This window comes from Triticum dicoccoides, chromosome 3B (genome assembly GCF_002162155.2).
Source record: "Triticum dicoccoides isolate Atlit2015 ecotype Zavitan chromosome 3B, WEW_v2.0, whole genome shotgun sequence".
Taxonomy (NCBI): domain Eukaryota; kingdom Viridiplantae; phylum Streptophyta; class Magnoliopsida; order Poales; family Poaceae; genus Triticum; species Triticum dicoccoides.
Window position 1 is genome coordinate 584,085,118 of NC_041385.1, and position 15,482 is coordinate 584,100,599.

At 49.6% G+C, this 15,482-nt stretch overlaps 1 protein-coding gene across 2 annotated transcripts; it reads left to right on the forward strand.

Annotated features, from left to right (window-relative positions):
• Positions 1-768: 768 nt before the first annotated feature.
• Positions 769-5,899, forward strand: LOC119277228 (receptor-like serine/threonine-protein kinase SD1-8). Of its 2 annotated transcripts, none has more exons than XM_037558480.1 (7): positions 769-1,066; positions 1,149-4,101; positions 4,195-4,532; positions 4,623-4,833; positions 4,939-5,176; positions 5,267-5,417; positions 5,513-5,899. In XM_037558480.1, exons 2-7 carry the CDS (start codon positions 2,802-2,804, stop codon positions 5,813-5,815), a joined length of 2,541 nt encoding a protein of 846 aa, XP_037414377.1. In that variant the 5' UTR covers positions 769-1,066; positions 1,149-2,801; the 3' UTR covers positions 5,816-5,899. The 2 variants fall into 2 exon arrangements, with proteins under 2 accessions (XP_037414377.1, XP_037414378.1); XM_037558481.1 differs by having other exon boundaries at positions 2,735-4,101.
• The last annotated feature ends 9,583 nt before the right edge of the window (positions 5,900-15,482 follow it).

A 15,482-nucleotide genomic window follows, 5' to 3' on the forward strand; every position in this document is an offset into this window, starting at 1 on the left:
GGTCACATTTTGGTTAGCTGTAATTCTCCAAACGAAATGTAAATCAGGGTAATTGAGATGAGATCCATGCAGCCCACGATAATTGATGGATTTGGTACAACAGGGAAGACAACGTTTGTAAGCGGTGATTTTTATGGTAATAGATCGCCGTTAATTCTACGATATTAGTGTTACAAATGGCTAACTGTGCATCATCGTACATACCCTAAGGCGGACGAAGACCACTCAGACTATGGCGGTGTGGAGGCTCGGGTTATTAGATTTTGGAACGGCGGCCTTCGAAGGCGAGTTACACAGTTGGCTCCCCGACGAGCGACATGGCGATGGTTGTGTCCTCCTTCCTTGGTAGGAGAGACTATTTGTTCGCCGCATAAAGAATGTAAGTTGGTGAAGATGTGCAGATTTCAATAGCTAGGTAATACCTCCCAGCAGCAAGAACTTCTCCCTCGAAGTGATCATGGCGTTGGTAGAAGGCATCTTTGCTCAAGCTTCCGAGCTTATGCTATATAGTGTCTGTTAGCTCTTTCCATAGTTTTTTCATGTATCTTCCGCTGCTTGTTTTGTTGCGTTGAATTGTGGTGTGTGTTGTCTGGCTCTGTAAGAGCGTCATTGAGTTAACACCCGGCCCGGACTTGTATCCCAAAGAAATATCAAAAAAAGGGGGGGTTAATGTTGTTTAGAGCCGGTGCGCCGGCTGAGCGTTCAGCCGGCCGCACGCACGCGTGCCACGCGCCACGGGTTCCATACATCTAGAAACCGCTTCCACCTTTCTTATCTTCTTTTCTCCACCGCTCAGATCCCGCTTTTCTGCTCTCGATCCTCTTTTCCCCTTCCGCACCTACGTCCATGTGTTCTACCCCCCGCAAGGCTGCTTGAGATGCAAGCTGCTGCAAGCAACCATGGCCGGATTCATCTGCTTGGGCGGAGGCCATGGACGGATTCGAACTATCCATGGACGGATTCATCTGCTTGGGAGGAGGGGATTCTTTTGCGCCATGGGCGAGCTGCTAGCGGCGTCAACGGGGACAGTGGCGGCGGTGGTGGGCGGCAGCGGACGGTGATTGTGGTATGTTCATCGATATTTTTGTTTTTTTGCTGGAACCAATTTTGATTTTTGCTAGAACCATCTTTCGATTTTGCTGCAATAGGGAAGGATAGTTTTGGGCAGCGAGGGTGATGGCCGCCAGGATTTTTTGCTGCATAGAAGTTTTGCTGGAACCAGCATTTGACTTTGCTACAACCAACTAGGATGGCGCTGGGACTGCGGTGGCCGGCATGATTTTTTTGCTGCATTGATATTTCAATTTTGCTGGAAACATTTTCAATTTTGCTGGAACCGTATCAAAAATTTGTTAAAACCATGTTTAGTTTTTGCTGGATCATAACATTGTTTACTAGAAACAATTTTTAGCATTTGCTGGAACCATATTGCTTTTCTGCTGGAACCATATCATTTTTTGCTGGAACCATATTTTTTTTGTTTCAAACCGGCGACATCCTGCTCTTCGTGTTTTTTTTTGCTGGAACCACCTCTCTGTTTTGCTGGAATCGGTGTCGAAGGGTGCTGGGACCGGCGAACTCATGGTGGTGGATCGATGTCGCACGCCTGTCAACTACTACGACCGGCGACAACTATTTTTTGCGACCTGTGTTGTGTTTGTTTGCTGGAACCAGCGGATCCAGTTGCTGGAGTCGGTGAAGCATTTTGCTGCAACGACGAAATCAATGGTGCCGGACTGCGGCGGCGTTTTTGCTGGAACGAAGCCGTCGACGACGAGGCGGAGAGCAAGACTCCGGCAGATGCGAGGGTGGGGGCAGGGATGCGAGGGATTTTGGTGATCTGGGCCGCGTCCTTTTTTTTTTCTTTTTTCTCTCGTGTGTGTTTGGATGCGAGATGTGGGGGACACAACGTTCATGATCTGATGGCTGGCAGTTAGCGCAGCGGACGCACAGGATGCGACCGGCCGAAACTTTCGGCCGGCGCGCCGGCGCCTATAAGCGCCAAAAAAAAGTTATTGAAATCCGTGCATAATTACCAACGTTTTAGCCGAAAGAAGGCTGCTACTTACTGTACATGCACGGTGGTGGCATGCTCCTTTAACCCAGGCGCATCACAGGCCGTATGTTAATCCAAGTGCATTGAACGGACAACAGTGATTGAAAGAAAACTGTTTTTTAAGGCAACTTGCACATAGGGTGTCCCATTCAGATTGCGAAACTACTACCCACACGATACTGCTGCACGATCTTTGCACGACGTGCTAATCTAGCGGCCAGTGCCCTTCTGAATCCTGAATCCTGTGCATGTCCGGCTGGATTTGAGTATCGTGCATGAATCGTCTGGATCGTGTCGTGTGTATAGCACTGCTGTTCAGATTGCTAGTTTCTGTTCAAAACAAGCAGCCAAAACCCCGCTGCTAGCACTGCAAGTGCACCGCAATATTAGGATCTGATACCGTGATATCGAAGTTTGACCACACATCCAAGTATATACTACATATTTTTTTCTTCTCTGAACTCTGACGATCATTGACATGTCCCGTCCAAGTGCATCGTGATATCGTAGTTTGAACACCCATGTGGCGGTTGTCCGCCAACACGCTGTTCCGGATGACCTGCCCACGTTTTCTGCTAATAAGCAAGGAGTGAAGCAACATTACTTCTTTCAGCACTCAAGCAGCCACTCAATCAGAGTATCAGTTTTCGTTCACACATAGTATAACATATTCCACAGGCCGCCGGCCACCGGCAGCTCGTATTTGAGCGGCCGATTCCAAAGCAAAGAGATCATAGGAGAGGTGATGAGGAGGCGCTCGGTCGCTCTACTCCTCCTTGTCGCGGCCACCTACCTCCCTGTATCGATCGCCACCGACACCATCGACCTGACCGCGTCCATCGCCGGCAACCAGACGCTGCTGTCCGCCCGTGGAGCATTCAGGTTAGGCTTCTTCAGCCCGCCCGGCAGCCCCGCCGGCAGGACCTACATCGGCATTTGGTACGCACGCATCCCAGTACAGACCGTCGTGTGGGTCGCCAACCGCCAGAACCCGGTCGTCCAATCCCCGGGCGTCCTCAAGCTCTCCCCCGACGGCCGCCTTGTCATCGTCGACGGCCAGAACACTACCGTTTGGTCCTCCTCGGCGCCCACCGGAGACGTGACCACCAAGGCCACGGCTCAGCTTCTCGACAGCGGCAACTTGGTCGTGAGCTCCGATGGAAGTGGATCGAGCCAGAGCGTGGCATGGCAGAGCTTCGACTACCCGACGGATACGCAGCTCCCGGGCATGAAGGTCGGGGTGGATCACAGGAGTGGCTTCGCCTGGAACATGACGTCGTGGAGCAGCCCCGCCGACCCCTCCCCGGGGCAGTACACGGTCAAACTGATCACCGGCGGACTGCCTGAGTTCTTCCTCTTCCGCGGCCCGGCGAAGATCTTCACGACCGGGCCATGGAACGGCGTGGTGCTCACCGGCGTGCCGGAGCTCAAGACCGAGGCGTACACATTCGTGCTCGTGTCAAACCCCAACGAGACGTACAGCACCTACTACATCAGCTCCCCGTCTCTGCTGACGCGGCTCGTCGTGGAAGGCTCGACGGGGCTGCTGCAGCGGTACGTGTGGGCCGACGGCGCGTGGAACAACTTCTGGTACCACCCGACCGACCCGTGCGACAGCTACGCCAGGTGCGGCCCTTTCGGTTTCGCCTACTGCGACACCGCGCATTCGCCGGAGTGTAGCTGCTTGCCGGGGTTCCAGCCGCGGTCACGGAAGTGGAGCTTCAGGGACGGCTCCGGCGGCTGCGTCAGGAAGACCAAGTTGAGCTGCGGGGACGGCGACGGCTTCTGGCCAGTGAACAATATGAAGCTGCCGGAGGCGACTAACGCGACGGTGCACGCCGACATGACGCTGGACGAGTGCAGACAGTTGTGCCTGGCCAACTGCAGCTGCAGAGCCTACTCCGCCGCGAACATCAGCGGGGGCGTCAACCGCGGGTGCGTCATTTGGGCCACCGATCTGCTTAACATGCGGCAGTATCCGGCGGTCGTGCAGGACCTGTACATCCGGCTCGCGCAGTCAGATGTGGATGCCTTGAACGTCTCAGGTTAGCACTTCCCCTGTTGTTTTACTGACCACTGTTTGTCCCACTTCGAGCAATTCTTCATAACCGTAGCTAAATGCAGCTACCTGATTGCAGCTGCAGGTAAGCGCCGACGCACCTTGGTGATCGCCGTCGCCGCGGCTATTTCCGGCGCGCTTCTTCTGGCAGCCGCTGGCTGCTTATGTTTCTGGAGATGCAAGGCGAGGAGGAAGCGTCAGCTTCAGGCGCCAGGCAGTGGAGACAATGTGCTTCCATTCAGGACCAGAAAACACCCTGATTTGAGCCCAGCAAGGGAGGACGATGAGAACAAGATGAGCTGTGGCGAAGACGATCTCGACCTTCCGTTGTTCGATCTCGCCGTGATCCTCGCCGCCACGGACAACTTCGCGGCGGAGAGCAAGCTTGGAGAAGGAGGATTTGGCCCTGTCTATTTGGTAAGATCAAATTGAAAGTAGCTCGGATATCTGGTGATTCTCCGCGTGTTATATTAGTTTAGTCCTTACACGAAATATAATAATGAGCAGGGAAGGCTTGAGGATGGGCAAGAAGTAGCTGTGAAGAGGTTGTCCAAGAAATCATCACAAGGTGTGGAGGAATTCAAGAACGAGGTGAGGCTAATCGCCAAGCTCCAGCACAGGAACCTGGTGAGGCTGCTCGGCTGCTGCATCGACGACGATGAGAGGCTGCTCGTGTACGAGTTCATGCACAACAACAGCCTGGATACCTTCATATTTGGTCAGTTCAGTTCATCATTTGTTGCACAAGAGAAAACTCGCAACCACTTTCCTATATCAAATGAACACACGGTTAATTTATCTCAGTGAATGTATTACCATGCAGATGATGCAAAGCGTAAGTTGCTAGGATGGAGCAAGCGCTTTGAGATCATTCTGGGGATCGCGCGGGGTCTGCTCTATCTCCACGAGGATTCGAGGGTCAGGATCATCCACAGGGATATGAAAGCGAGCAACGTGCTGCTGGACAGGAACATGGTCCCCAAGATATCGGACTTCGGCATCGCGAGAATGTTCGGAGGCGACCAGACAACGGCGTACACCCTGAAGGTCATCGGGACATAGTGAGTATCATAATCTCTGAAATCACTGGATACTGTTTTCGAGATGGGCTCTACTATATGCTGACTTGTGAGGTGGTGGTCGATCATCAGCGGTTACATGTCTCCGGAGTACGCCATGGACGGCGTGTTCTCCGTCAAATCCGACATCTACAGCTTCGGCGTCATGGTGCTGGAGATCGTCACCGGCAAGAAAATCCGAGGCTTCTACGACGCCGAGCTCGATCTAAACCTCTGCGGCTATGTTAGTGCCAGCGTGATTAATTAATTAGCTGCCACCAGTGGTAGATCTTTGGTTAATTGTGTTGCTAATGTACGATGATGCTGATCATCTTTCAGGCGTGGATGTTGTGGAAGGAAGGCAGGAGCACGGAGCTCCTGGACGATGCGATGGGCAGCAGCTGCGATCACAGCCAGGTGCGGAGGTGCATACAGGTTGCTCTCATGTGCGTCGACGTGCAGCCTAGGAACAGGCCGATGATGTCCTCGGTTGTCATGATGCTGGCCGGCGAGAACGCCACGTTGCCGGAGCCAAATGAGCCCGGCGTAAACCTGGGGAGGAACAGGACAGATACAGGGTTTTCTGAAACTCAAAGTGAGTTCACTGTGACTACGACAGATACAGCTCACAGCAAAAGTTAGTGGAAATCTATGATACTCACTATGGTAGTTTAGCTTGGGATGGAATACTATACACAGGTTTCAGCAAAAGTTTTCTTTTTGTCACACCATTACTTCGATCCCTGGTGAAGTTTAACTATGACACGCCTAGAGGAAAGAGAAGTAGTGTGTTCTAATTTATACATTTTTTCGAGAGTACGCAATTGCGTACCAAATTTTTACAGAAGGAATAAATAGATTTGCAAGAATCCACACGATAATATTAACGTGGGAACACCCACTCCACATGCTCAATCTAGCCTACTACATACGAAGCAAAATAAGTGAATAAGAACTCTAAAATATGTCTATATACATCTGTATGTGGTAGTCCATTTAAAATCTCTAAAAAGACAAATATTTAGAAACGAAGGGAGTATGTCATAAAACGTTGTACTCCTACACCTTGAAGGGATATCTTCCGGTCTCTAAGTTCGTCCAGAATCATGCTAGCAAGATCAAGTGCATCCATTTGTTCTTCCGCTCCGTTGAAGACTCTAGCGTTGTGTTGCTTCCACAGGGCCAATGCCGTGCAAATGGCCAGACTGTCAAAACCCCTTCGGTCAATCGACCGGAAGTTAGCTCTTTGCCTGAGCCACCAGTCCAAGATAGTGTCCGTGTCTGTCGTCCCTGGGATCGGTAGGTGAAGTTGATCAAGGCATCCGTACCATACTTCGCGAGCCTAGACACACTGACTCAGAATGTGTTCAGCGTTGTCTTCGCTCTGAAGGCAAGTGAAGCACGCCGAGGGGTGATCTTGAAGGCCATGACGCGCCCTCCGATTCGAGGTCCAAATCCGATGTTGGGTTGCCAGCCAAGCAAATATCTTCAGTTTTAAAGGGGCGTAGCTGTAGGATCGAAAGTATGTCTAAAGGGGGGTTATTAGACTACTTGACCAAATAAAAGTTTATCACTTTTTCCAATTTTAGTTGTGGTCAGATTTTAGCAATTCGCACAAGTCAAGCAATCAACCTACACATGCAATTCTAAGAGTATAGCAGCGAAAAGTAAAATATTGCGTATGAAGGTAAAGGGAAGGGTTTGGAGAAGGTAAATGCAATGTGGACACTGAGATTTTTGGCGTGGTTCCGATATGCGGTGCTATCGTACGTCCACGTCGATGGAAACTTCAACCCACAAAGGATAACGGCTGCGCTAGTCCACGGAGGGCTCCATCCATGAAGGATAACGGTTGCGTGAGTCCACGGAGGGCTCCACCCACAAAGGGTCCACGAAGAAGCAACCTTGTCTATCCCATCATGGCCATCGCCCCGAAGGTAGATCTTCACGAAGTAGGCGATCTCCTTGCCCTTACAAACTTCTTGGTTCAACTCCACAACATGTCAGAGGCTCCCAAACGACACCTAACCAATCTAGGAGACACCACTCTCCAAAAGGTAATAGACGGTGTGTTGATGATAAACTCCTTGCTCTTGTGCTTCAAATGATAGTCTCTCCAACACTCAACTATCTCCCTCTCTCTCTCTCTCTTAGATTTGGCTATGGTGGAAAGATGATTCGACTGGAAAGCAACTAGGGAAGGCTAGAAAACAAGATTTTTGTGGTGGGATTGGGATGTCTTGATCTCAACACATGAGTAGGTGGTTCTCTCTCAAAAAATATATGATGGAAGTGTAGGCATGTTTTGATGGCTCTCTCACAAATGGAGAAGGGGGTGGAGGGGTATATATAGCCTCCACACAAAATCCAACAATTACACACATCTGACTCATCTCAGTGGGACCGAATGATTAAACTCGATGGCACCGATTAGTTCAAAAATGTGAACGTTAGGTATCTCGGTGGGGCCGACTGGAATAACTTGGTGGGACCGATGTGCAAGGGCTTAGGGAAAAGCTCATCTCGGTGGCACCGATTGCATCAACTCGGTGAGACCGAAGTGAAGCAATAGGGCAACAGAGAGTTGGTCAAGCCAACTCGGTGAGACCGATTGCATAACTCGGTGAGACTGAAATAAATGCAATAAGTCACAGAGTGTTGGCAATGCCATCTCGGTGAAACCGAGATCTGTATCACTGAGACCGAATTGCTAGGGTTTCTGGCAGTGGCTATGTTATATGAAATTGGTGGCTCCGGATAGAAAGAATCGGTGGGGCCGAGTTGGAGTTTAGGTTTGGGACATATTTGGATGGAGAAAGTGGCTGGCGTTTTGGAGCAATATCACTAAGCATTTGAGCAAGCAAGTCATTAAGCAACACCTCATCCCCTTTTAATAGTATTGGCTTTTCTATGGACTCAATGTGATCTTGGATCACTAAAATAAAGATGAAGAGTCTTGAGCTTTTGCCAATATTTTGTCCTTAGCATTTTGAGGGTCCACATCTCTAGTCCATGCCCTGCCATTCATTAAACTTCCTGAAATATTTATCTTGAATGGATATTAGTTCAATGAACTATATGTTGTTATGAATTACCAAAACACTCGGGGATTAGTTACACTTTCAGTCTCCCCCTTTTTGGTAATTGATGACAACATGTAGATCAAAGCTTCGATAAATGATAAAATGAATGAAATACATTGTCACTTTGAGAAGTATGTGATAAGCAAGAGCTCCCCCTAAATTTATGCATTATTTAAAATTTGCATTTGAATACAAATGGACAATCAATTAGGATCATGAGTCACTCTTCCATTGATGCATTGGGTGTATTTGCTGCCTTTGCTGCTTCTGCCTTCTCTTGAGCCTCAACTGAAGTTGGATGTGAAGCATCCATCACCACTTCATTATCTTCAAACTCTGGCTGAAGAGGAAGGTGCTCTCTGTCAAGTAGATATGTATTTGTACCAACCTTGGAGTTGATAAGCATCTAGATGTGTGGTGCATATCCACATGACCTCTTCTGGTCAGTAGCTGTCCTTTTGATTGTCTCAACAATCAAGCTCATGACTTTGAACTTTTGTGGAACATCAAACAAGTGGAGCAGGTTGATGGAGTGTCCACGAATCATCCTCTCATCTCCAGACTTAGGAAACAAGGTGCGTCTGAGAATATATTTTATGGTGGCCAAACCAGCAAGCGTATAGTATATGGATCCAAACTTGTGTGTATCAAAAGCCTCATCATGAATGGTCTTGTACATATGTGCCATAGTGTTATGATCCATCCTGGGCTTCCCATATACATCAATGTCATTTTCATCCTCCTTTGGGGCATTAATGAGAGCAGCCCACTCAGAGATAGATGGTTGGTATCTTGTGCCCTCAGTCATCCACACTTCTTCCATCTGGATAAAAGTGTGTTGTGAAGTAAAACTACATCACCATCTCGTCATTCCATTTTATGAGCTTTTGTCCAACAAAAGCATCAACACCTGTAAGTTTGAAGGTCTCATGAACATGGGGGGAGTAGTCTTCATTAGCATCTATATACTTCCAGTCCACCCATTTCATGTTGCTTATGATGGGCTTCTTGTCAAGCAGCATTGTCTCATAAAAATCTTGTTGTTCTCTGGTATGGAAACGATAGTCACAAGCCGTTCTTCTCCTTGTAGAATAGGGATCACTTTTCCTCCACTCTCTCAGACCTTTGTCCTTTTTAAGCTTCATATTTCAGCAACTGGATGTCCATCATCATGATCTGAAATCTTCAGCTTCAACTTTCTGAGCACTTGTGGCTCTTCATCCTCTTGAAATTCCGGCACTGGGGCCTTGTTCTTTTCAACAGCTAGGTTGTTCCTTGTTGATCTCTTGGGTGCAGCAGGCTTAGGTGCAGGAACCGGTGCTTTGGGCTTGGGCTTGGAGGGAGCAGCACCAGTCTTAATGGCATCTGCCATGATCTTCTGAGATATGGCAGGAGGTGCAGTTGGTTCATCTTCCTCCTCTTCTTCATCATCCACCATCATAGATGGTTTGCCAATCACTCTGGCAATGGTCTTCCTAGCTCTATTCTTCCCAACAGTAGCCTCATCATCATCTGACTGTTCAAGAGTGAATGTCATTGTTTCTTGAGTAGATTTTCTGACTTTTGACATTGGAACTCTCTTTGCAGGGGCTTTCTTCTTGAGACCTGGCTTAATAGTAGCAGTACCATACTCTTTCTTTAGCACTTTCTTCTTTGAGGTTACTTCCTCATCAGCAACAAAATCCTCATCCTCACTTTCTGAGGTTCTCTTCTTCCTTTGTCTTGTGGCAGCTTTAGGCAGATTGTTGGGTGTACTCCTGCTACCATCATCATAACTACTGTTAGGGCTTGTGCCCTCACCCAGATTACCCTCTTCATCCGACTTGTTTTGGCTGTCACTTGCATCAGACATCTTGCAAATAGACCCTGTGAATAGATATATATGGATAGAGTGGATGAGCATCACAAAAAGCAGCTGGTTTTGCAAAAAAAATGAATCAAAACTTTAGTTTTAGTTTTCTGCAGAAAGCATTCGGAGCTACCGATATGAAAATCTCGGTGACACCAAAGCATTAACAGCGTCTAAACACACAAGATCGGTCAGACCGAGTTGCGGTTCGGTGACTCCGAGATGCTAGGGTTTCACTAAGGTTTTGCTTTCGGTCTCCTCGATAAGCACATTTCGGTGACACCGAGTTGTACTTAGTGCAATGGCCAGGGCCAATAGGTGGGACCAAAAGGTTCATTTCGGTCGGTCCGAGATGAGCTCGGCGGAAACCTAACTGAGGGAGTCCTGGATTAGGGGGTGTCTAGATGGCCGGACTATGACCCTTGGTCGGACTCCCGGACTATGAAGATACAAGATTGAAGACTTCGTCCCGTGTCCGGATAGGACTTTCCTTGGCGTGGAAGGCAAGCTTGGCGATATGATATGAAGATCTCCTCCCATTGTAACCGACTCTGTGTAACCCTGGCCCTCTCCGGTGTCTATATAAACCGGAGAGATTTAGTCCGTAGGACGAACAACAATCATACCATAGGCTAGCTTCTAGGGTTTAGCCTCTCTGATCTCGTGGTAGATCAACTCTTGTACTACCCATATCATCAATATTAATCAAGTAGGAGTAGGGTTTTACCTCCATCGAGAGGGCCCGAACCTGGGTAAAAACATCGTGTCCCTTGTCTCCTGTTACCATCCGCCTAGACACACAGTTCGGGACCCCCTACCCGAGATCCGCCGGTTTTAACACCGACATTGGTGCTTTCATTGAGAGTTCCTCTGTGTCGTCACCTTTAGGCCCGATGGCTTCTTCGATCATCAACCACGACGCGGTCCAAGGTGAGACTTTTCTCCCCGGACAGATCTTCGTATTCGGCGGCTTCGCACTGCGGGCCAATTTGCTTGGCCATTTGGAGCAGATCGAAAGCTACGCCCCTGGCCATTAGGTCAGGTTTGGAAGTTTAAACTACACGGCCGACATCCGCGGGGACTTGATCTTCGACGGATTCGAGCCACGGCCGAGCGCGCCGCACTGTCATGATGGGCATGATTTAGCTCTGCCGCCGGACAACGCCCAGAGTGTCGCTCAGGTGCCCGCTCCGACCATTAGCTCGGAGCCGACTGCGCCAGTTGGGGACGGACGGTTGGACACCGCCCCAGGAGCCACAATTTCTACGGCGATAGAGCCGAACACCAGCCTAGTCCCTTGCGAGGCCTATGACTCCAGGGTGCCGGACTCCGTTCCGAACTCCGAATCTTTCGCACCCCTTCCGATCAATCCCGATTGGGCCCCGATCATGGAGTTCACCACTGCGGACGTCTTTCAGCACTCGCCATTTGGCGATATCCTGAATTCACTAAAGTCTTCCTCTTTGTCAGGAGAGCCCTGGCCAGACTATGGTCAGCAAGGTTGGGATGCGGACGATGAAGAAATTCAAAACCCACCCACCACCCACTTCGTAGCCACTGTCGACGACCTAACCGACATGCTCGACTTCGACTCCGAAGACATCGACGGTATGGACGCCGATGAAGGAGACGACCAAGAACCAGCGCCTATAGAGCGCCGCACAATCGCCTCATCAGACGATGTATACATGGTGGACAGACCTAAAAGAAGCAACAGCGAGGATCAAAAGGGCACAACCAGGGATCGTCCCCTCGGAAAACAATCAAAGCGGCGGCGTAAGCGCCACGCCAAGCCCCACCTCGACAGAGACCCAGCCATGGAGCAGGGCGAATCAACGAAAGACGAACAAGCCATCGAGCAACCGTCCAAACAGGGCGGACAGACCGAACAATCCGTCCCGAGCAAAGATAATAGTCCGGACGACCTCACACCGGACAAGTCGCTGTAGCACCAGAACCTCCACCAAAGGCTCGTCGCCATTGCGTGTAGCCTGAAAAAGCAGAAGCGGAAGCTCAAAACAGCGGAAGATGCAATGAGAATAAGATGGAGCAAAGTACTCAATACCGCACACAAGTACGGCAACAGTCATCACACAAAGAGCTATCCGAAGCGGAAATTACTACCGGAATTTGATGAAGAGGCCCTAGAGCCCCCACAATCAAAAAACAAGGAAGTCACCAGATCGGATAGACGACCCCACGATCGACCTCAACCAACAAAGGGCGCCGCATTCAATGCGGCACGCGATCCGCCCAAGGATTCGCATCAGAAAACCGGTCCAACCAGATCCATCTACGGGCCAAGAAAACAAGCTCCATTGAGCAATGCAACGCAAAAAATATCCGAACATCACGGCACACCTACATAAAGGGGCGCCGCACATCCCCTATGTTTTACCGATGAGGTACTGGATCATGAATTTCCAGTGGGATTCAAGCCCGTAAACATAGAAGCATACGACGGAACAACAGACCCTGGAGTCTGGATCGAGGATTATATCCTCCATATACACATGGCCAGAGGAGATGACCTTCACGCCATAAAATACTTACCCCTTAAGCTCAAAGGGCCAGCCCGGCATTGGCTTAAAAGCCTCCCCAAAAACACCATGGGAAGTTGGGAAGAGCTCGAGGATGCTTTCCGGACAAATTTTCAAGGGACCTATGTCTGACCCCCGGATGCAGAAGATCTGAGTCATATAACTCAACAACCCGGAGAGTCAGCCTGGAAACTCTGGAACAGATTTCTTACTAAAAAGAATCAGATAGTCGACTGTCCGGACGCCGAAGCCCTAGCAGCTTTCAAACATAGCGTCCGAGACGAATGGCTCGCCAGACACCTCGGCCAAGAAAAGCCAAGAACAATGGCCGCATTAACAAGCCTCATGACCCGCTTTTGTGCAGGAGAGGATAGCTGGTTGGCAAGAAGCAGCACCAGCGACCCAAATACGTCCGAACTCAGAGATGGAAATGGGAAACCGCGCCATAACAAAGAACAGCGCCGAATCAAGGACAATAGCCCGATGAGCACGGCAGTCAACGCCGGATTCAAAAGCTCTCGGCAAAATCAGAAAAAGCCGCCCCCCAAAGATGACAGGGACGAGCTATCTAACCTCAACAAAATCTTGGACAAAATATGTCAAATCCACAGTACTCCCGGGATACCTGCAAACCACACCCACAGAGATTGTTGGGTCTTCAAGCAGTCCGGCAAACTCAATGCCGAACACAAGGGGCTCGACACACCAAGCGAGGATGACGACGCACCCCACAAGCAGAACACCGGAGAACAAAAGAAGTTCCCACAAGAAGTCAAACCAGTAAATTCACTTCAGGTGACAAAAGGGAAAAGCAGAACGGTGCCTACGAAGATACGCGCCATACGGCCTGCCCCAGAGGAGCACCGCCACTGATTGTTACAACCAATCACCTTCGATCATCAGGATTACTCCAGAGGTATCCGGAACGCAGGCTGGACTACCTTGGTCTTGGATCCGATTATTGACGGACTCCAATTTACACAAGTCCTAATGGATGGCGGCAGTGACCTAAACCTATTATATCAGGACACAATCCGCAAACTGGGGGTAAACCCAGCAACAATTCGCCATGGCAACACTTCCTTTCAAGGAATCACGCCGGGCCCAGATACCCAGAGTATGGGTTCCCTTTCGTTAGAAGTCATGTTCGGCTCACCCGACAACTTCCGAAGCGAAAAGCTAACCTTCCACATCGCCCCATTCATAAGTCGCTATCAAGCGCTACTGGGACGTGAAGCTTTCGCCCGCTTTAACGCAATACCGCATTATGCATCCCTTACACTCAAAATGCCCGGTCCACGAGGCATCATTTCATTAAAGGGAAATATCAATTGATCCTCGAAGTACGGATACTGGTGCAGCCGCCTTGACAGCCGCACACTAATCCAGCTTCACTACCCCGGACACGGTTCGACAAGTCCGGCGTAAACATACAAAGGTCTAATAGCCGCACAACCCTGTACAAGGGGCTCCGCATGTTTACACCAGGAGACAATACGGCCCAATCTTACTCATGGCTCTGTGTTATATTTTGTTTATTCTAATATAGATTTCTCGCATGACTATGTTTCACTAAGTCCCTCTCTTTCACAGACAAACACCATGCTACGCCCGTCCAGGATACGGCACAACGGAGACACAGGCGCAGACGTGCAGTAGGGACCCGTTCTAAGGATTCTCTTCAGATTAAGACCATGCATAAACCTTTTTTACTGTCTCTTATTGATAACATCCCCCGGTTTTCACTATAACCGAGGAGGAGGCCGGCGTCTTGGCATGTGACCACGCTAGAATTTTGCACGTACCTGGACACCAGGGGCTTTTTTACCAAAGGGCTCTTGTTCGGCCCGTCTTCATAAAGACCGAATACCTTAGGGAGTGTTCGGCATCGCAAGTTTGGCCTTATATGCATCAGCTCCAAATCATGTCTTTGGTCAAATGTTGGGTTTGCCCGGCTCCTGTGTTTTGCTGCCTTATGTTACGCTCTATCGGCTAAGGCGGCACCAGGAGAACTATTGCGATTGTGCCCCGGTTCGCCAGGCGAGCACCTCAGTAGAGAAAGCCGAAAACTGACTGTCATGATATAGCGAGAGACTGGTCAACCACTCGATGACTTTCGGAATCTTTAGGATTCCTCTGCATTAATGAAGGGCCGCTTCCCGGTCAGGCACACGCGCGCCCCGAATTCAGGCGAGCGCGGTGCCCCTAGGGGCTATTCAGTAGCCCCGCTATCAAACTCCTATGGCTAAGTGAAAGTGATAAAGCATTATAGTCCGGTTGCCTAGTTCGATGCGCTATCACCTCCTTTATAGGACCAAGACGTTGGATTAAGTGTGAAAAGACGCCTTTTTGCGAACACCCCCGCATTATGTGCGTGGGGGCTGAAGCCAACGACTGCCATCTTTCAGGTTATATACACATATACATTAACGGCCGCACAGGAGGCATTATAATTCTTGCAAGCACAAGTATAAAAAGCTTTTATATTCTATTAAAATATTCGTTTTACAATAGTACATGCTCCTTCAAGCATTGCACCTCTATTAAACGAGCGCCATGAAGAACTTCCTCAAAGTAGTGCTTGGCAAGTACTCGGCTTTCGTCCGAATCCCGGGATGCAACAAACACTAGCCTTCATATCCGCACAGTATGTTTTGACACGGGCAAAGAGCCATCTGTGCACCCTCTATGCACGCCGACCTATTCATTGCATCAAACATGCGGCACCGAACCGAGGAACTGCTGCACCAAGCCAAAATAACTCTTCGACTCTGGCTTCTCCGGCCACAGATGACTCGCAACATACCTCACGGCGAGTCCGGATAACCTGTTCAGTT

Excerpts from the sequence above, each read along its gene's own strand:
- LOC119277228 (XM_037558480.1), top strand. The coding sequence starts at position 2,802 with ATGAGGAGGCGCTCGGTCGCTCTACTCCTCCTTGTCGCGGCCACCTAC. Across the intron at positions 4,102-4,194 it reads GGATGCCTTGAACGTCTCAG|CTGCAGGTAAGCGCCGACGC; the intron begins GTTAGCACTTCC and ends ACCTGATTGCAG. Across the intron at positions 5,418-5,512 it reads ATCTAAACCTCTGCGGCTAT|GCGTGGATGTTGTGGAAGGA; the intron begins GTTAGTGCCAGC and ends ATCATCTTTCAG.